A 23,263-nucleotide genomic window follows, 5' to 3' on the forward strand; every position below is an offset into this window, starting at 1 on the left:
AACAAGCAAGCAAGAATGAATGGGAAATATATGTATTCCTTATGTGACCAGAGACATGGACCCACAGGGCAGAGAGAGCAACTAGCACTGTGCACCTTAAAATGGCTTATGGGCCCAAAGAATCTGACCCTCAAGTCAAAGGTCTCTTACAGCTCCTAATGGGCAACACGTCACCATGATTCAACTGACCAACATTCTTAATCCAATACACACTCCATTACTCACGCAAAACACCAAACCCACTCTAACAAGAAAGTACTGTGGTGGTACTATGGTACAGTGATGGTACAATTCTGCCATGTCATACCTCTGAAAAAACAAAAAACAAAAAACAAAAAAAAACAAACAAACAAACAAAAACATTTGCACTGTACATAACAGATGCACTGTACATAACAGATTTGTATTTGCACTGTACATAACAGATAACAGATTTGTATTAGACTGCACTACGTATGTGTATGTGTGTATGTATGTATGTGTGTGTCTGTGTGTGTATGTACGTATTTCTTATTTTTTATTTTTTATTATTATCTATGTCTTGCTGCTGTTTTTGTATTGTTTTTGTATTGTTGTACACTGGAAGCTCCTGTCACCAAGACAAATTCCTTGTATGTGTAAGCATACTTGGCAATAAAGCTGATTCTGATTCTGATGGCATCAAATAAAAATACCATGGTACTTTGATATATCCCTTACCACAAATCCTGGATATTTGGTTATACCCTTGCACATACACACATCAAAGCTAAGTCCCCATAAAGATATACAGTTGTGTGGAAATTAATATAACAGAGCTATTTGGGCCCTTGGCATTCTTTTGTTTGTTGATGTGTTTATGTAAAGCCACCCTGTTTGTTCTGAATTAGGGCTGCTGTCACCACTCGTTTGTGCAAGATTGTAAATACAGTGGGCTTGCCGTGAATCTTCCTGAGTGAGGACCGACACGGCCCCTACCGCTCTCCCACACCGATCAATGTCTTCAATTCCCTAACAGGTACTTCACATTCTTGGACAGTCACTGCCAATGTCCCAAAAAGATATCTAGCGTCCTTTAAGCCCAGTTAATCTTGTAGTTTTGTCGTACAGAGAAAACGAACAGTTTTTTTCACAAATAGAATGAGGGAGATGGAGAAAGAGAGAAAGGAAGGAAGAGAGAGGGATAAAGAAAATAGGAAAAGACATGTACACCATATCTACACTGGCTTGAGGCTTTCTACACTGGAAGCGATTTAAAATACTATAGTAGACCAGAAACAAGCTGTAATATAAAAACATCATTAATTTACTTTATTTAAGAGTGACTTAAAAAATTATGTGGCTGGAGTAGGTCTCCAGTGCCTCAAAAATATAAACTGGTCATTCCATTGATTATAATGGGATTAATAATACAATTTTGACACATGTGTCTGGTGTTTGGAGGTTTTGTAGAATATTACTTTATGCTGTAAACCACAGAAGACAAGAAAGAGGTAGCAGAAGATAGACACAGACCAGAGAAAAAGGGGTCAAGGTGGTTATCCCCAGTTTGTCACTGGGGCATGGCCAATACCTGGAGTTAAAATCCTACATTAAAGATTGATAAGTGATGGTTTACATTAGTCAAGTTAAGCAGAAATGGATTGGCTTTCATCACAGAGGCAGGTGTTGTGTGTGTGTGAGTTTGAATGTATGTGAGGAGCTTCACGGGGGTGTGTGTGTGATAGAAAGAGGGAGAGAGATTGCTGCTGGTAGGCCCCAGCATGACTGATAAGTTTGGAACAATCGGCCGTCCAGCTGCATTTTCTATCAAACACATTCCACTCACCTCACGCTCTCCCTCTGTCCCTCTCACTCTCTCTGTGGCTGTTTGCAGCACCCCCTAGGGACGCGATTTTAATCATGGACAGATAATGGAGAGATGATCTTAGAGTCCTGCTGTTAATTTTTCATTATGTTAGATTCTTTTAATATATCTTATTTATAAATAATTCGATTTGTCCTTTTGAGGCCCCCTTGGAATTTTGCTGAGGCCCTCTTGTGGGCCCTGAACCCCTGATTGAGAACCACTGATCTAGAGCCATCATCTCTGCCAATACTATCCCCATATCTCTACTACAGTGAAAGCATCAATCTGGAACATCTGGATTCCACATCATACCATAGTGTACGCAACAAAGAAGTGTGTCTCCACTGAAAACGATATCTTTGATTCTAAAGAGATTCAATCTGATCTGATCGTGTGCAAGTCACCATTTGGCAGAGTTCGTTCAAATTCAGTTGAATCAAAATAGAAACGAGAGGTCCGAATTGAAAATACAACCCATATGTGCAACTGCTGGAGATATTATGCAAACAAAGCCCTACAAAAAACTTTGCTGAGAACATTTCTATCGGAGTGACACACGCAAACACTCTGTTGTCTCCCCAGAAGACTGAAAAGTCCAGCACCCATGCAAAAACAAGAATCGTGGGCGTACTGAAGCATGAAGACCGCACCAAACCTGCCACAAATGGGCTGTAACCTGAGAATTCCCACCCAGCAGTCAGCACAGAAGAGATCTGAGGGGTGAATCACCTCTACTCATCTCTAACTGTCTCTGGAGTTTTGGAATAGTAAAGAATCCAATTTAAAAATATGCAATTTTGAAATACTAATGCACTTATTTGGCAGATGTTCAGGGTTTTGTAGAATCTGAGAGAGCAGCTTTTGGAACTTGATCGAAATGCAATGTGATTGCATGCAATCCAAACTCTGCTGAACTTAATAGCTTTCTTGCTTAGGAAAACAGCCTGGGGAAATGTATTGCTTGTGTTTATTTTTAGAACAATATCTTTTAACTTCAAAGTCAACACACAATCAAAATTTATCCTATTTACTTTCTTAATGCAAGTTCATGGTATTATTGTGCACAATTTATTTCCAAAAAATTAAAAAATAATAATAATAGTAACATATTTATATTTATATTTGTAAGATAGATGGGTGGACAAACAGACAGACAGACCATTATATTAATTATATTTAGACTTTTTTACATATATATATCTGTTTCTATATATCTATATTAGAATCTTATATATCTATAAGCTAGACTTCATAATATTTTTGGAAAATGTATTAACTTGCTCTGCCTCTGAAATGATTTTTACCAATGCCTCTTATTTTTCAATAAATAGATTTGTATTTTATGTATTTTTTTTTATTTTACTAAATTATTTTTACATTAAGGCATGTAACATGCACTTTTCACAATCCAATCAATTCCTATGCTTTTTTCTTATTGAATATCCTGTTTAACTCAGACTGTGGACAAACAGTAAAATGGGATGCTAACGCTATTTCAAGATGACTTTGACTTGTTTGTACACACCATGATATTAGGATTAATTCATATAAACCCTACTGTGAAATACTGAGATTTTATTTCAGATTGAGTAGGGCTACTTGAGAAAGTTTTGGTGTGACAGCACATTTGTAACACTAATATTGCCTTCTGCATGGGTGGCTTGTTTGACCATTGAGTGTTTGTCCACAACAGAGGAGCCCATAACTTCTTGACCTTTCCCTGCCCTGCTTCACTCTGTTTGTGACCTGTGACACCACAATGCTTTGATAAACCAGATTCACCTTCAACACTGACAAGTACACAAACACACATACAGACACACACTCACACAGGACCACCAAGCAGGATGCACTGAAGGGTGACGGTGTTGTTGTGTTGGACTGAGAGACAGCTACCATGGGCCTGCTTCACAGACAGAAACGGCAGTGTTCAGGGGCAACAATGCAACCGACCTTCCCCCGGGGAGTGGAACAGGAAGGGGGTGGGCCCTCGTTTGTTGTTTGTCTTCATTAGTTGCTGTCCCATGGTCACAAGGACCAGGGGTGTAGCAGTCATTTTAAAAGTGGGGGGACACAGCTGTCAGTAGGTGGCTTACACAGACCCAACACTTACAGTGCAGTATTTATATATTACAGTATATATTAATATACAAGTATGATTTAAGTATTATACTGTATTAATATATATGTTTATACTTGTAGTATTTTAAATATTCCAGTATTGCAAATTAAGTGCACAATTTAGCAAAATTAGCTGCAAAAATATAGGGCATCTTGTGGAGCACTTGCTTCTGTTTCACACATGACAATTAAAGACTGAGCACTAGCTGGTCCTGAATAAATTATTTAATCAGTTACAATAATGACAATTGTGCATGTGCACAATTTTATTTTGTACTCTGTGCTTGTGCATTATGGGATTTAAATTTATCCAAGTGGCTTGAATGTTTTGATTACGTTCACCAAAATTCGTTCAGATTCATTTAATGATTCGTTCAGTGACCATTTCTGGTGATGCCACCTGGCGATTTTGTGACATGAGTTAGTCACTGTAATCTGCTTAAATTGGCAAAAAGAACAGATCAAACTATTCCCTCACAAACATAATATAAAAAGCAAAACTTAATTTAGACTCAAGTGATGATATATCCTCCACTTACAATGTGTGCTTAAAAGAAGGGTTGTCCTTTGTTTTGTTTTTTCTGCAGTGCATTTCACGTAATGCTGCCAATCAAGAAAGATGTGCCGATAAATAATTCTTATTTGTGTGTTCCTCATCTCTATATTATTAATTTAACTCAACATCAATGCCAATAAAAAACATGGATAAATGAGCATTGCTGAAAGCAACTCTTTAGAAATGAAAGGAGCCATGTTGATTAGACTGTCTGACTGATGGCCTGTTACGTAAGGGTTGTTTTGGCTCATGAAACTCACCTGTGATTGGCTGGATGGTTGCTTAATCAGCCCAAAGTAACAAAACACAAAGAATACTGTATACAAATCCACCATTTGGACTTGGTATGGGTTTAGCTTGGAAAAGCGTGGAATCACCTTCTGGCTGCTATGCCCTTGACATGGTCTCTCTCATTCCCTGGACAGCCTCAGTTCACCTCCCCTGAACAGCCATAACTTTAGGCCTGATCAGCTATAATTAATAAGTCTAATTACTCTGCTCACTTATGTTGTTAAATTTACTGCTGAAAGAGCCAAAATATGCATGTGTGTGTTTATTGGAGTTGTTTAAAAGGGAGGTGTGTGATGAAAAACAGTCTTTATGAAGAGATTAATTTCCTGTGTCACTCCACCAGCGCAACGGTGACAAACATTAGCCAAGGAGTTCCGCGATCTGATTGGCTGCTAGAGAGAAAAGCAGCACACGATTGGCTGAATGCCTGAACAGAGCCTGAAATCCGCAACTGCATTATAAAATGGGTTTAAAGCGGCAGCTGGGCCTCTTCTGCGTTATCTCTCTGTCTTTTTGCTCTTACTCCATCTATGGCTTTCTGTTCTGTTTCCCTCCTTTTCTCTCTTCCCACTCTCTTTCCCTTACAGCACCTCCTCAAGCGACCTCATCATCACTTTCCCTCTCTCGCCCTTCTTCTTAGATAGATTCAGATAGCGCCGGTTCATGCAGCTGCTACGGTAGCAATGTTGCAGGCCTCTAAAAGCTGTAGCCTTTCTCAACAGCATCCGTTCTACTAATGACCTCAGGAAGAAATCAATCTTGTCAGATTTGATTAGATTCTGATTCATTTGGGTATATTTCAATTAAAAAATCAGTTTTGCTTATATATTACGAAATGCTCTTGCAGATTGTACTGTTATTTGTACAGGGATCTTTCTAACTTTATTTATTATGAAAATATTCATTTTAAAATTTAACAACAGGCCCAAACTAGTCAGTTCAATTGCTATATATTTAATATATATATGAATCAGCATAACCAAAACAGAAGAAAACGTTAAGTAAAAGACTGATCTTGGAATTTTAAGAATAAATATGGGAAATAAAGATTGCAATTAATCTGAAATTATTTTTTTTACTGACTGTTAATTTGAGTAAATACTCATTTTACCAAACACTTGAAAGCAACATTTAATTACTGAGAAGTATTTGAAGGTTACATGCTAGCGGTTTGACAGTTCTCTCTGACAATTATTCGATAACGATTCACTACCTAACAATTATAATGCATCATGATGCATCATGAAATCTGAAACCAGCAATTACAGATGAAATGGCATATGCAGGCAAATATGATCCAGGTTTTAATTGAGCAGGATCAGCAGGGTCATAGCATGAAAAACTGTCTATTAGTAGCATGTAAAGGTGGTAACATGGGATGTGGTAACTGTAAGTTCCCTATTCATTTTGGGATAGGGAAAGAGGCGCCAGGTGACTAAACAGAGACGCCTCTGCTTGTTAAGCCTGTTCACGAGAATTCAATCACATTTTCATGCAGGACTGCTTATGACACACACTTGTCGAAAGACAAAAATGTTTAATCTTTTCGCTGCTACCACGTGTCATTGACCAATCACATGTGACTGTAGTTCCCTTCAGAACAGTCTGAAATCGCTCCCTATTCTGTAGCATTTACTATAAAAAGAATGAATTAACGAGTGAGTGTTTTTGTTCATTGTCAATGTCTGCCCACCAGTCACATTAATTTAAGCCGAGTTCTATTCGTGGTTAAACTGTTTATGGGGAAATTACTCATTTTATGGCGATACAAATGCAATATTAACATAATATACTGAATATCGTAATCGGGGAAGAAGGCAACAACAATGAATTTACGTTGGTCAAATGGATGCAAACAGTTTTGAATAATGACTCAGAAAGCCAAACTCAGCAGTATCCATCCATCCATCCATTTTATCTTAAGTAGGTTCGTGAAGTGAACACGGATGCATAAACTTTATGCAGCCGTGTTCCTTCCCTTTAATCCCACATGCTCTTTCTTTCCCTTTAATCCCACGTGCTCCGCTCCATGTATGTTGTGTGAAGGTTCATGTAATATGAGATGGACACATTGGGTATTCATTTAGAATGATAATCGAATCTTAAATTTCGTAATTGATGCATCAAAATTTCTTTGATAGATCAATGCACAATGATGCATCGATGCATTTTTCCACCCCTATAACATGGCATTGTAATTTAATACATTAATATCTATATTAATGTTACACTAAATAAGTATGTTCAATAGCATATACTGTACGTTTTTGCTGTGGTATTAAAATACACTGGTGGCCAAAAGTTTGGAATAATGTACAGATTTTGCTGTTTCGGAAGGAAATTGGAACTTTAATTCATCAAAGTGGCATTCAACTGATCACAAAGTATAGTCAGGACATTACTGATGTGAAAAAAACAGCACCATCACTATTTGAAAAAAGTAATATTTGATCAAATCTAGACTGGCCCCATTTCCAGCAGCCATCACTCCAACAACTTATCCTTGCGTAATCATGCTAAATTTCTAATTTGGTACTAGAAAATCACTTGCCATTATTTCAAACACAGTGGAAAGCTATTTGGTTCGTTAAATTACGCTTAACATTGTCTTTGTGTTTGTAGGTGTACACTACAATCTTCAAAGACAAAGGACAACTGGCTCTAACAGGACAGAACAAGATGTGGAAGGCCAGATGTACAACTAAACAAGAGGATAAGTACATCAGATTCTCTAGTTTGAGAAACAGACATCTCACAGGTCCTCAGCTGACAGCTTCATTGAATTCTACCCGTTCAACACCAGTTTCATGTACAACAGTAAAGAGAAGACTCAGGGGTGCAGGCCTTATAGGAAGAATTGCAAAGAAAAAGCCACTTTTGAAACAGAAAAACAAAAAGAAAAGGTTAGAGTGGGCAAAGAAACACAGACATTGGACAGCAAATAATTGGAAAAGAGTGTTATGGATCTTAACCTCATCGAGCTTTTGTGGGATCAGTTAGACTGTAAGGTGTGTGAGAAGAGCCCGACAAGACAGCCACATCTACTGCAAATGCTACAGGAAGCATGGGCTGAAATGTCACCTTAGTATCTGCACACACTGACAGCTAGAATGCCAAGAATCTGCAAAGCTGTCATTGCTGCACATGTTTTGATGAGAACACTTTGAAGTAGTTTACATTTTTTTCAAATTGTAATAATAATTTTTCATGTTATTAATGTCCTGACTATACATTGTGATCAGTTGAATGCCACTTTGGTGAATAAAAGTACCAATTTCTTTCCATAAGAGCAAAATCTGTACATTATTCCAAACTTATGGCCGCCAGTGTAAGTACAGAGAATCTAGAAATGTCACTGGCATTGGTATTGACTAATGAAATTATCATGACAACCCTATTCTGCACCGTCAGAGCGGAGGAGGTTGGGAAAACAGTGTATCATAAAATCTCGGCTGTAGGTATTTCCTTAGTTGTTAGATTTATCTGTTGCTCCCCTGGGCACTTCAGTGCTTCACTGGTGGCAGCCTCATCCAGGTTGTTGATCTACAGTATGTTGCATGCTCTTTATGAGAACTGTATGAGGAGAGGGGCCTCCTCCCCGAGCCTAAGGCCATACCACCACTGATGGGCTTGGTCTTGCCTCCTACCTCTTACCTGAGTGTGTGTGTTTGTGTGTGTGGATATGTGCAAACAGCCAGAGTGAAGCTGGCTGTTGTGATACAGTAAGACTTGCTCCGGGGTGCCTAACATGCCGACAGATAATCAGAGCGAGCATACACAAACACACACATGCACGCACCTCTCTGGATCCTGCCACTGTTCTTAACCTCCAAACCAACTCCAAAATGCAAATGGAAAATGCATTGACATTCACACATTCTCAGCCAATGAGTATGTGAGATACCTGGAGTAACCCAACTATGCAACTATACAGATATGTGAAAAGCCTGACATAAACACACACTCTTGTTTTATTTCAGTATGCTGCACATATTGTGATGAAGGGCAAAGTCTTCATCTCTCATCACCGTGTAAAGTCAGCAAGAACAACGTGTCCTATGTTTATATATTTGACACACACATTAAAAAAATTAGCACAGACAAGCTCCTGACTTCCTCCCTATTACACAACACCACCTGAAGCGAATGTGTACTTGTTTAAACAAACAAGCAGCTGTATTCTGGCCTGTACTTACTGCTTTGTACGTGCACGGTACTGGTACCGTTGTCTTTGCCCAGATAATTCTCTGCCACACATGTGTAATTCCCAGAATCCTCCAGTTTTGCACTGCCAATCTGAACTTTGGAGTTTTTCCTTCAAAAAAAGAGAGAGAGAGGCAGAAAGAGAGGAAAGAGTCAATGATTCCACAATAAAAATGGAAGAGAAAGAACAACTATATAATCATGCAAAGTTAAGATAGCAAAATAAACAGGCTTATCACATTTTAAAAGTGAGGACAAAATACTTCCTATATCTTTTGTTGTTAATATCAAAGGCTGTCCATTCATGTAAACTCTGTGGTATTTTGGCACAGAGTTTGTCACTTGGTTGAAGATAGTCAAATTGAGCAGATGCTAACATGGACAAATTGCTTGACATGCCCTCTTCTTTAAACAAAACATTTAAAAAACTATGCAAGCAAAAGGAAAATAAGACCCAGATTATGTAAAATAAGGGTTCACAAGTAAATAACAGTTCTGCTCTTGTTTGTAAATTTATCAAAATTTTCATGGTGATTTAAAATGTTGTTTAATTTTAAGGTCATTTTTGCAACATTTGGATGATACAAATGTTGGTACATGTTGGACTGCTACTTGGTGTCCAATGTAAAACATGGGTCCTGAATCAAAACCACCTGAGAACGCTGTAGAAGCTCATATTACTGGTGTCTTGATCATTCTCACAATTCAAAATATTTTTTTAATCTCTGCCTCTGTCAACTTTTAAAACTGCACTGTTCCATTAAAGTATTAATACAGGTAATTAAAAATATAAAAGACCTGCAAGTCAAACACTTCACTTTAATCAGAAGAGTAAGGACATAGTCTACACTGCCCAAAGTAAGAAGTTTTCATGTGAAGGACATGATGTACTTCTTAAACATTGTAGGTGCTGTATGAAGTGCTGATGTGGGCTATTGGACATGCTGACTCACTTGCCATTCCTGATTTTGATCTCTTTGCTCTTCTTCAGTTCAGTGCCATCTTTGTACCACTTATACTCCAGGGTGGGGCTGCCGGAGGCCTCGCACTTCACAATCAGCCTGCTTCCTTCTCCCACCAACACTGGATTCTTCATACGTCTCAGTGTAGGAGCACCTGAAAGAAAGAAAGAAAGAAAGAAAGTAAAGAAGTAAAAAAGAAAGTAAGAAGTAAAAGGAAGGAAGTTAAGATAGAAAGAAAGAAAGAAAGAAAGAAGAGAAAATATTATATTCAATTTGCAGTTTATTCTTTTCAACACCAACATGTTCTGGTGTGGTTGACGCGTTGATAGAGCAGCGAAGATGATGTCACCAGAGACACTGGCAGTGTGAGGCAACTCTCTCTTCCTTACAGTCCAGCACTCTTGGGGGTCAATGCAGCATATTTACACCACGCAATTACACATTGCAATTACATGCAATTAAAATCCCTAGGGCTTTGGGTAAAGCTGTCAAAACAATACACTGTCAAGAGTTGTCAAAACAAAAATGTATGAGAAGTCAATGGCAGCTTGAACATTACAGGCCATTATCTGTATAATCTAAGAGGGTGGAGAACCTTGGCTTGTCTTTTATACATCTTTTAAAATTATGTAAAATGACCCACTGATGACAGATGGTTCACAGAACCTCAAGTAGCCATCACCGTATTTCAGAGAACACTCAAAACACTAAAAATAACATATGGAGGACAACATAGCTGAATGGAGGTGAAATCGTTACACAGGCTTCCACATGGTCAGACACCTCCATGCAAAGATACTCAGGAAATGCATTGCAGGATTAATGTGGACTCAGACAGCAATCAAACAGCTTCAAAGAGTTTCGGCTGGACAAGCGAAAGGGCAGAGCTGGGCGATGTTATTTGACCATGCCTTACCGTTCTGGATGAGAGAAGGGCACATGTTGCCCCAGGGCTAGTGTAGGTGTCAGTGTAGCTCTTTGGACCTTCGAAAGGTACATCCATTTAGGTAAATATCTTTTTACAATTTTACAATACACATAGTCCACAGCTAAAAGAGCTCTTCAGGTTGTAGTCCACAAACCTGGAAGAGAATTCGCTATGGGTTTCCTCTAGATATTCCTGTGGGGTTTTATAATCCTACAACATTAATTACAAACAGTCATATATCAAATGCATATTTTGAAGTAATTAATGTTAAAGAACAAAACTTCCATTATGAAACTCCAATTATAAGACCCCAAAGGAAAATCCTAAGGGAACCCATGGTGAATCAGCCTTCTGAGTTCACCTACAACTTGACGTCACAGCTGAATGGCTCTGTTAAAGGTGCACTTGTTATTTTTTTGTTGCGCTAGTTGATATGGCTGTCATCTTGGATTTATACGGACACCTAGTGGCCAGGTGTGCAGCATGTTGCAAAAGCAATTAGCATTGTAGAAATGCGCTATCTAGAGAGCCATTATTAATTAATTCCAAGAGCAAAAGTGTAACAGTTAACAATATCAAGGTTACCAAGCAGACCAGTTACACTGTGAATTCGGCCCATTGGCTAAAGCTAGAAGTGCTGCTGAGATTAAATATCCACAGGGTGGTGCCAAAAGTGAGTTGTATTTAGTTGTAAATTATATGATACAGTCAACAAGAATGCATATTTTGTTGAATTAACGCAAACCCCAACCCTAAACCTAACCGTAAATGGAGTAAAATTTTAATTTTAGAGCCAAAATGCAACCTCTGTATTGCGCTCATCATTGTTTATGTGAACTTAATTACTTCCTGGTTTCAACATGATATGAACCCGTGTCTCTAAGTAAAACATGATTACTTCCTGAATTCTATGGGACCAGAACCCGTGCCTCGGAATGAACGAGATTACTTACTGATTTTCATGGGACCAGAACCAGTGTCTCTAAGGGTGCATTCACACTTGGTTCCTCCCACTTCCCACTGCCCTCTCTGGTCTCTGTTCACATCATATTATTTGGGTCCGAACCACGGTCTAATTGTATCATCAACGACAGTACAAGCGGCAGCTGTTTACCACTGTAGCTAAGTCGACGACATCGTTATTAAAGTATTAGTCTCTTTAGATTTACCACTAAAACTTTATATGCACAGAACGACACTTATGTTTGTCTGCCACAGATGCATTGAATGTGCAATGATGTAAGGAATGTTAAAATATGTCTGCCGCGAACCCATGGATGTGTTGCAAGAGATGTGAAGAATGTGAAATGTGAGCTGCTCTCTGAAGGAGATTTATTAGAGATAAGCAAGTATGATAAATGCATTATACCATAATAATTGCGATCAGGAGCCTGCAAAGACACAAATTATACGTCATTAAAAGCAGTTCACTTCCGCGATTTGGTATGATTGCGTTCATATCAGCAGCAAACCGTCTTAGAGTTCACATGAACTGTACTGCAGACCACCTTTTCAAGTGGACTTGGGTGCGGTTCGCGGCTAAAAGCGTTCACATAATCCAAAAAAAATTAACCTTGGTGTCATTCGAAGATGGGTGCGCACTAATAGTGCTAGTGTGAAAGCACCCTAAGATTGTTTGCAAATCAGTAGCACAACAGGGAAAGGTAAACACATCTGAAGTGATGCAAATATGGTGGATGACGCTTGTCAGTAATACGAGAGATGGGTCCATTTCAGGGTACATTAAGTTTTGGCTTCGCTATAGGCTATGCTTAATAAAAACATTTTTAAACCAACTGATCTCAGTTCAGGAGACTCTAGGCTGTCATTAAAGAGTTAAACTTTCAGCACACCAAGTCATGTGACAAAACAACATGGTGCCAATATCAGCCGAGTTTGTCTTTTGGAGAAATGACAACAAAACTACATCTGGTAAGAAACCATCTTAAGTTTTCACATTAAAACCTGTTTGAGTCAAAAGAGTAGTCTCTAGTTTCATCCGATATGCTATTTTAAAAATTGCATCGATTTATTATGAAACAGCATGCTGTTAAACACATTGTCCACATATGTGGACAATAGGACTAACTTTTGATAAAAATCCTACATTCACTGTGCATTATCACATTGAGAATCAATGGATGTTATCAAAAGCTGGAAAATGTTGATTTCAGAGGCTGTATACGGAGTTAGAATGAAAATAAGGTGCATTTCAAATTGTTCTGAGACCAGTGAAGACAGATAGCACACTGGAGGTTAAGTTGTTCACTAATTAGGGAGCAAGGGAGCATCCTATAACTTTCCTATGCAGCCTAGTGCATTCACTTCTAACATCTGGCCAAAAGTTCAGTTTCATGCTCCAGATGATGTTTGGACCACTCAACATGTTTGGCAGACATGAGAAAATGAAAATCAGTACATAGATTCAGAATTTTATAATGCAACATTTTATTTTAACATGGTTGGCAGGGATTTGATGATGCTGGCCGTTACTTTTGATCTTTATTCAGCTTTATAGAAAATCAGCTGTAATGTCTATAACGTCTCAAAAACATGAATAATCAACACTCCTGGACACAAACTATTTGATGAAAAAAATCTGACTTTCTATAGCTTGAAATTACTTAAAATTTCACAAATTAGTCCCGCTGTCCACATATGCTCTAGAATGTTTATTTTATTTTTTGCTTGTTTATTAGGTGCTACTAGTTACAAATCAAAATGGGAAACAGAAAATGCACACAGCAGTCACGCGGGGGTCTCAGAAGGTTAAACATTTTTCACAAGCACTATCCATTTTTTTAGGTGTATAACTTTGTAATGAGGTGAAAAAACACAGAGTGTCCCTTTCAAATTCTAAAAAATATTATTGAGAAAGATGGCAAGAATAAAAAACAAACATTAGTATACTCAAGCAACTCTCCAGTTTTGACAGAGGTTGCTTAAATAATCAGCAGTCATCCTAATTTAGAAACTATTGTCCCACTTTTTTGTCCCAGTAAAGCAAGCTGTTTTATCCAAACGTCAGTTCATGAGCTGAATGATGCAGACCTATCTGATTTTGCGTAGTTCAGAGCAACCTGCAAGCTTCTAGTGATTCCCTCAGAAAAAAAGCTGTGTTCATTGCAGTTCTGCTCCACACCATTTAATGCTCACTGCTGTCAGTACACCTCAGAGGCCATTGAGATTCAGTGTGCCAGCCAAGTGAGTCTTTATAAAAAAATATCGAAACATTCAGTAATCTTTTGATAAATGAAGTCATACTGAATTCCTCTGAAAAAACCATCTGAATTTAATGAGCTCAGTTCCCTACCTGTTACTCACTCGACGTTGTGTCGATGTAGTGACACTAGGGGTCACTCTTGGGAGCCCTAAACACCTCTGATCTTTGAAAAAAGGCCAATGGGAATTGGCGAGTGGAATTTGCATGCCACTCCCCCGGACATACGGGTATAAAAGGAGCTGGTATGCAACCACTCATTCAGATTTTCTCTTCGGAGCCGAGCGGTTCTATTCATTGAAGCTGAATTCATCCACGAGTTCATTCACCTCATCTGCTGGATTTTTCAGCGGCTTCTCCCCCTCTGCACCTGTGGAGTGCAGAAAACGCCCCTGGGCGCTTCGGCAGAATAACAAAAAGAGTATATTCTAAAAAGAGTATATTTTCATTCTAAAAGAGCGGCACACATGGAACGTCTTTTTAAAGATGCCTTTCCGTTTGTGTGTTATTCCTGGTTGCGGTCGTTATCTCTCCACTTCTGAAGGCCACGATCGCTGTTTTACATGTCTGGGCACTGCCCACGCGGAGACATCGTTCGTGGATGGGTCTTGTCCTCATTGCGAGAACATGACCATGGCAACGTTGCGATCGCAGCTTGCATTCATAAGAAAGCAAGCCACCCCAGCGGCTCCCTGCTTCGGTCCTTCTACCTACGGGTATGAGGCCGTGCCGGTTAGCACTGGGGCTGATTTGGGGACCTCAGTGGGAGCACCTCCGCCGGGTAAACCACCTCCCATTCCCCAGCACGCTCGCTTTCCCCGGTCGGGCTCTCGGATGAGACCGCCAGCTCGTCTCACGGTGAGTTCGACCTCTTATTCAGAGCCCGGGAAGACGATGAGTTATCGTGCGCAGCATCGGAGAGCGGGCTCGTCCACTCTGACGCGGATGCCTCGGCTGGTCTCCCTCCTTCGGGTGTGGTCGCCCAGTCTCAGGCCGACGCGGAGATGACGGACATGCTTTCCCGGGCAGCCGCGAGCATCGGGCTAGAATGGAACCCTCCACTCTCCCCTGAACCCTCGCGGCTCGATGACTGGTTCCTGGGCCCAGAGCGCCGCTCACGGCCGCGCCCCTCCTCGGTCCCTTTCTTCCCGGAAGTGCATGAGGAGCTGACAAGATCATGGGGGGCACCTTTTACTGCCCGATCCTGATCTTTCAGCTCCCCCGCTCTCACTACCCTCGATGGTGGGGTGGCCAAGGGGTATTCGGTGATCCCCCAGGTGGATAAGATGCTCGCGGTGCACTTGTGCCCGCAGAGCGCCACCACCTGGCACGGGTGCCCGCAGCTCCCGTCCAGGGCCTGTAGGTTTACATTTTCCCTGACGGCTAAGGCCTACGGTGCCACTGGATAAGCCGCCTCCACCCTGCACGCCATGGCTCTCCTGCAAGTTCACCAAGCCAAGGCGATAAAAGAGCTGCACGAGGGTAGTTCTGACCCAGGATTGATGCAGGAACTGCGCTTGGCAACTGACCTCGCTCTCCGTGTGACGAAGGTCACGGCGCTGTCTCTCGTGTAGGCGACGTCCACCCTGGTGGTCCAGAAGCGCCACCTTTGGCTCAACCTGGTCGAGATGAGAGAGGCCGACAAGGCACGGTTCCTTGACGCCCCCATCTCCCAGGTTGGCCTATTCGGTGACACCGTCGAGGACTTTGCCCAGCAGTTCTGAAGCAGCAGACGGAGGCCATTCAACACATCCTGCCCCGGCACGGCTCAAGACCCCACACTCCGTCTGCTCATCACCAAGGGTGTCCTCCTGCAGCAACAGCACCGGCTCCATCGCAGCCCGCCCCCGCGGCCCCACCCCAGCGTGGAGCCCACCGCAGGAAGCAGATGCCACCCGTCTTGCGGCCGGCCGCCAAGAACCCTAGGAAGGCTTCGAAGCGCCCCTGAGATGGGCGACCCAGGGACGAGGAGATCCGCTTCTACGGCGCTGGTAGACAGACCACTCCATTCCCCGGTGGAGGGCCGGGAGGAGAATCTTTTGTTTCATTTTTCGCTGCATACCCAAGAGGCTGCGGTACCCAAAACTTCAACAAAAGAGTGGTTTCCTTGTTCCCTGGGTCACATGTCAGGTGTGCACGGCCATCGTCATGACCGCTGTCCGCCATGCCATTTTCGCAGGTTTGGCGCTCCAGCGGTGGACCCCCCGCCCCTGCGCGCCCAGCTGTGGCACAAACATGCCCAAACCAGGTTCACTCCAATGTTACACCTCCCCCCTCCTCTACCAATCTTATGGTGGGTATCAGGAGCCACATAAGTGCTTCGATGTCCCTGGACTCAGCATAGCCACGGGGCTCGAGCCCCCACGATGTGGCGCATCAGGCTCCGCCCCGCCGCGAGGCCCCACCCGCCGGTACGTCCGATATGATTATTACCTTGGTCCCCTCGCCCGGAGTTTGGACGCGTGGCTTGCGCTTTCCAAACCGTCATGATGGCTGACCCAGACCGTCCGACTCAACTACACGATTCAGTTCACCAGGTGCCCGCCCAGGTTCAGTGGCATACGCTTAACCTCGGTGAAGGGCAAGAGCACCACTACCTTGCGTGCGGAGATCTCAACCCTTCTGCACAAGGGCGCGATAGAACCTGTCCCTCCAGCCGAGATGAAGAAAGGGTTTTACAGCCCTTACTTCATCGTACCGAAGAAAGGCAGTGGGTAGCGGCCAAACTTGGACTTGCGAGTTCTGAACCGGGCCTTGCACAGATTCCCGTTCAAGATGCTAACGCAAACACTTATTTTAGCGAGCGTCCAGCATTAAGATTGGTTCGCGGCAGTAGACCTGAAGGACGTGTACTTCCAAGTCTCGGTTTTACCTCGACATAGACCCTTCCTGCAGTTTGCTTTCGGGGGCCGACAGAAGACAGCGGTTCCACTGAAACTTTTTCAGAGGCTCCTGGGGCATATGGCATCCTCTGCGTTTGCCACACCGCTCGGGTTGATGCATATGAGACCGCTTCAGCACTGGCTTCAGACTCGAGTCCCGAGATGGGCATGGCACCGTGGGACACATCGCGTGGTTGTCACACCAATCTGTCGCCGCCTCTTCAGCCCTTGGAACGACCTAGCATTTCTACGGGCAGGGGTTCCCCTAGAGTAGGTCTCCAGGTGTGTTGTGGTTACAACAGATGCCTCCAAAACGGGCTGGGGTGCCGTATGCAACAGGCACACAGCCGCCGGCTCCTGGACTGGCCCGTGGCTGCGTTGGCACATCAACTGCCTCGAGTTGTTGGCAGTACTGTTCGCCCTGCGGAGGTTCCGGCCGTTGATCCAGGGCAAGCACGTGTTGGTCCGGATGGACAACACGGCGATGGTAGCGTACATCAACCGTCAAGGTGCTCTACGCTCCCGTTGCATGTCACAACTCGACCCTGTGCAAGGTCAGGGAGGATGAGGAGCAGGTCTTCCTAGTAGCACCCTACTGGCCCACCCAGATCTGGTTCTCGGACCTCACGCTACTCACGACAGCCCCCACTGGTGAATTGCTCTGAGGAAGGACCTTCTTTCTCAGGGACAGGGCACCATCTGGCACCCATGACCAGACCTCTGGAATCTCCATGTCTGGCCCTTGGATGGGATGTGGAAGACCTAAGTGGCCTACCACCTGTGGTGGTAGACATGATCACTCAGGCTAGGGCTCCCTCTATGAGGCACCTGTATGCTTTGAAGCATCTCATCCCCTCATAGGACCTCTCTGTAGTCCTTCGGGGTCTACGGGGAGCCCCCTTCGAGCCTCTGGTGTCAGCTGAGCTTAAGGCACTCTCTTTGAAGACTGCCCTCCTGACTGCACTCACTTCCATCAAGAGGGTAGGGGACCTGCAGGTGTTCTCTGTCAGAGAAACGTGCCTGAAGTTTGGTCTGGGCTATTCTCACGTGATCCTGAGACCCTGACCGGGCTATGTGGCCAAGGTTCCCACGACCCCATTTAGGGATCAGGTGGTGAACCTGCAAGCGCTGCCCCAGGAGGAGGCAGACCCAACTTTGGCATTGCTGTGTCCGGTGCGTGCTTTACGCATCTATTTGGATCATACGCAGAGCTTTAGAAGCTCAGAGCAGCTCTTTGTCTGCTTTGGTGGACAGCGGAAAGGAAGCACTGTCTCCAAACAGAGGATTGCCCACTGGGAACATTGATGTCATCGTGATGGCATATTACGCTCAGGACGTGCCGCCCCCCGTGGCGCTACGAGCCCACTCTACTAGGAGTGTAGCAGCCTCCTGCCCTGACACCCAACACCTTTGTGAGGTTCTATAATCTCCGGGTTGAGCTGGTTTCATCCCATGTGTTGTCAGGTCAGAACAGGTAAGTTCCGGGACAGCTAGCCAGGTGTACCGCTTGCGTATATCGCCTTTCCCCTCCCATGAGGTGAAGACGTGCGCCTTTGACTCCCAGTTGTGTTCACAAGTTGTGATCCCTAGATGATTTTCCTCCTTAGCCCTGTGGCAGACGAGTTTGTGGAGAAACTCGCTGCTGGCCCAGTACATGTGCTAACTAAGCCCTGTACTGGGGTAGATGCTCCACATGCGCTGGTTCCCAATAGGTGACCCCATGTGATATCGTTTCCCTGTTGGTAAACTTTGTCTTCCTTGGGCAGAGGCCCCTCTGCCCTCGGTCACCATGCTTGTAGAAACTCTCCCCTCGGGTAGGACCTACCAGGTGACTTCTCCACATGACATACTTCTGACAAGACTCGGTAAGACCATGTGACGTAAATCCACTCGAAATACCCCCCCCCCTTCTCTGGGTGGGGTGTGGTCTCCGCAGTGTCTTCCCCTTGGGAGTGACACCCCCCCCCCCCCCCCCCCCCGAGGTAGACATTTATGGCCCCCAGTCGGTTAACAAATTCCACTCTTTTTGGGGAGAAGAAAGAGGAAAAGAGGCCACGGCTGAGCTAGCCTGTCCCTATTTGTTGGGCAGTCAACTTGTTCCCGAAGGACCGTTCGACGCTCATAAGTTGGGGGAGGTTACGTGATGGCCTGGTGCGCTGGCTACGAGGCACACAGAGGTCTGCCTGTCTCGCACCACTAGTCCACGTAACATAGTTCGGTAGTCGTGGTATTTTGTATAGGGACCCCTAGTGTCACTACATCGACACAACGTCGAGTGAGTGACAGATAGGGAAGGTCCTGGTTAGTTTCGTAACCTCCGTTCCCTGATGGAGGGAACGAGACTTTGTGTCCCTCTTGCCACAACGCTGAACTATCTGCTGAAATGGCTCCTCAGCACAAAACCTGAATGAGTGGTTTCATAACAGCTCCTTTTATACCCGTATGTCCGGGGGAGTGGCATGCAAATTCCACTCGCCAATTCCCATTGGCATTTTTTCAAAGATCAGAGGTGTTTAGGGCTCCCAAGAGTGACCCCTAGTGTCACTACATCGACACAACGTCTCGTTCCCTCTATCAGGGAACGGAGGTTATGAAAGTAACCAGGACGTTCTCTTTTAATCTAACAGATAAGATAAATAATGTTAAACAAGATATTTAATGCAGAAACATCAATTGCAAAACAAGCATAAACACTCATAAAATTTTGATTTTATGATACACAACACAAAGCCATGTAAAAACAAAACTGAGCCTTTATTGTCTGAGCCTTTATATGATGCAAACTGAAATTATCTCCCATCTAGAAGCTGGATGAGTAAGCAAGGGGCTGTGTTTTATCTGAAAGTTGAACTTTAGCTCTTTCTCACCCCAAATTCAGTGCACCTGTATCATCATCCAGTATATATCTTAGAATTGAAGTGTCTGTTTGTTGTGTTTCATGGCCTAATGGTTTTCTGGTGACTTTATTACAAAGAGTGTGAGTACAGATGCATACTGTTGCAGAGGCCTGGCTGCACTACTTAAAAACATCTCAAACCAGCCTATACTGGTTTAAACTGGTCTAGCTTGTCTCCCATTCTGATCATGCTGGTATTCAGATGGTTTAGCTGGTCGTCCAGCTGGTCTCCCAGTCTGACCAGATGAAAAGTGACCAAAACCTCTCTAAAACCATGACTAGGAGACCATCTAAGACCAGAAAACCATTTAAGCTGGTTTTAGATGTGTTTTTAGCTGGCTGAAGCTCTGAGGACCAAAGTCTATTGGGCCGAATGGAGGGGTCACAAGGCCGTATTTCAGCAATGACGCATACTTATGAGCGTTCTATGGAAAGTGACTGACATGAGACATCTTGTTCTGAGTTGCTTCTATACAAGCAGGGTGATACTTGCCCGTGTTCAGATAAGAAGGGTGGGGTGTCTAATTTGAATGCTCTATGTTTTCCATAAATCCGGAGTAATGCTCTGAGCTTTATGCAGTCATAGTCCTTGACAGAGTCATGTTTGACTATTCAAACTCATAAAAGAGATCAAACATAAGTATGTAGCCCACTAAACTAAGTGCTGAAAACTGTCAAATAACACTTAAATGCCAAGTCATAACTAATGCCACATGTGCATGATACATAATTTGTCATGTCTCAATGTAAGGACAAATAAAGCACTACACTAACTTTTGTCATAATTTACTCACCCTCATGTTGTTCCAAACCTGTATGAATTTTTAATGAATATCATGGTTTATCTATTTAATACAATGGCAGTTTATAGCAACTTAGTTTTAAAGCTTAAAACGGACCAAAAGTATCAAAGCACTAGTCAATGTGTAACTCGTGCATCATATTCTAAGTCTTCTGAAGGCATACGATAGGTTTTGGTGAGAAACAACCAGAAATTTAAGTCGTTTTGCAGTGAAAATCTTAAAGTCTGTTATGTGTTCAAGAGAACTTGCATTGTTTAGTAAGCTTTAAAGTGAGACACTATCCACTATCCCTTTTGTATTCCACATAAGAAAGATAGTCATATGGGTTCGGAATGACATGAGGGTGAGTAAATTATAAGGGTTTTTATTTTTGGATGAATTATACCTTTAATCATAACCCTTGGAGAAAAGCTATTATTTTCAGGTCGCATCGAGTTAACTGCTAATTTAACGGTAATGCATCTGAATAGTACAGATGGCTTCCTGAGCATGTATGCTTGGGCTACCTGAGCATGTAGATTATTTCTCCAAACCGCCCTTCAGGCAGTATATTTCATCATAGTTTTAACACAACTGTCACACTTTTACGAGTTGCATGACACTCGCTCTCTCTCTCGGTGGTCCTGCATGTAATTCAGAAATTGCTTGGAAAAACATAACCTGAGGGACAGTGCCAAGGCTCAGTTTAAGCTGGTTTAATCATTTTGCGGTAAGGAGAGAGTGAAGGATAATGGGAAAAAAATTAAAACCACACAATATTTTCTATCTAGCCATGGCACAAATCATAGTTCTTTCACATTCTCAAGGTTTACAAGGAATGGAACATTTATTTTCACTTTCATGTTAAACTTGTCTTGTTTGGATACATAGTTTGAGTATTCCAGGAAAAAAAAAAAAACATGCCATGGCACTGTCAGAGTAAGGTGCAGGATCATACTGGAAGTGTTTGTTTTGCACACACGTGTGTGATGTGAGTGGATTCTTGAAGAATAGATATCAGTCTCTGTATTGCACTGTTTTGTTCCTGCTGAGAGCGAAAGCACAATATATTTCACTGAAAATTTCACCTCCATAAGACAAATTAGCCTGAATAATAATAAAAAAACAAATAAATATGTAAAACTTGTGTTGTATTGAGTCATTTGAAATTAATAAGCCATGGGTTCCAAAAGTCTGAGACCACTAGTGACATTTTTTCCATTAAGCATTTTTCAAAATTAATGCAATATGTTTTATTGCAAATTATGTTACCAGCATAATAATTTGATTAAAAAAAAAAAAGAAAGAAAACAAAAAACACACACGGCAGCCATAGTGCGCCAGTACGCTCACCACACACCAGCTATTGGTGGAGAGGAGAGAGGAGAGTGATAGAGCCAATTCATGGATCGGGATTATCAGGAGACCATGACTGATAAGCAGGGTTGGGAGGGTTACGTTTGATATGTATTCCACTACAGATTACAGAATACATGCTATAAAATGTAATTTGTAACATACTCCGTAAAGATTACTCAAGGTCAGTAACGTATTCTAAATACTTTGGATTACTTCTTCAGCACTGGTAGATTTTTTTCACTTGTTCTGACTATAAAAACTCTGCCAGTACAGTAAGACAAAATACACATGTTAAAAATACATTCTCTGAAAAACCTAAATATCTTATGCAGTGTTGTTTCTAAAACAAGATCAATCAAATTGATCTTGTTTTAAGGATTTTTAGATATTTTTACAGGAAAACAATACAAAAATTATCATCAAGAATATGATTTGTGCCCTAATATCAAAGGTCTTACTAGAAAAAAAGAAACGTGCATTTTCTTGATAAAAAAATATGATCGTGCCTGGTAACGTGCAGTAAAATGGCTAGAAATAGCATTTTAGCTTAGCGTAAAGCTGACAATTTGCACAAGGTTTATTTCTATTTATTCTGCTCCAAACTTACTTCTCTATCTGCTCGTATGAATGTAACACATCATAAGAAATTGTTTCACTGCTGTTCAAATGCACTTTGAATCGCATCTTTTATATGGATAAATGTTTTCCACCTGAAAGGACTAAATATTAAATGAAACAAATGACAATAAAATGCAAGTAATCTCTTCAGTAATCAGAATACTTTTTGAATGTAACTGTATTCTAAATACCAATGATTTAATTTGTAACTGTAGTGGAATATAGTTACTTATATTTTGTATTTTAAATACATAATCCCATTACATGTATTCCATTACTCCCCAACCCTGTTGATAAGTGCCAATGGAGGAGAATTTCACCAGGACACCAGGGTTACACCCCTACTTTTTTAAGAGAAGTGCCCAGGGATTTTTAACAACCACAGAGAATCTTGACCTCAGCTTAATGTCTCATCTGAAGGATGGTGTCTTTTTACAGTATAGTGTCCCCGTCACTATACTGGGGCATTAGGACCCACACAGACCACAGGGTGAGCACCCCCTGTTCCTCACTAACACCTCTTCCAGCAGCAACCTGAATTTTCCCCAGGAGGTCTCCCATCCAGGTACTGACCAGGCTCAACCCTGCATAGCTTCAGTGGGTAACCAGGTGAGAGC

The 23,263-nt window shown here is 42.3% G+C and overlaps 1 protein-coding gene across 11 annotated transcripts in view; it reads right to left on the reverse strand.

Moving 5' to 3' along the window:
• LOC127431257 (pro-neuregulin-2, membrane-bound isoform-like) overlaps positions 1-23,263 on the reverse strand; it is a 108,980-nt gene that overhangs the window by 74,007 nt on the left and 11,710 nt on the right. For all 11 annotated transcript variants that reach the window (XM_051681627.1, XM_051681626.1, XM_051681624.1 and 8 more), the window contains exons 2-3: positions 9,953-10,115; positions 8,993-9,111 (exon numbers count right to left, since the gene is read on the reverse strand). In XM_051681627.1, the coding sequence (XP_051537587.1) occupies positions 8,993-9,111; positions 9,953-10,115 (282 nt within the window). The remainder of the gene's footprint in view (positions 1-8,992; positions 9,112-9,952; positions 10,116-23,263) is intronic.

This window comes from Myxocyprinus asiaticus, chromosome 40 (assembly GCF_019703515.2).
Source record: "Myxocyprinus asiaticus isolate MX2 ecotype Aquarium Trade chromosome 40, UBuf_Myxa_2, whole genome shotgun sequence".
NCBI lineage: Eukaryota > Metazoa > Chordata > Actinopteri > Cypriniformes > Catostomidae > Myxocyprinus > Myxocyprinus asiaticus.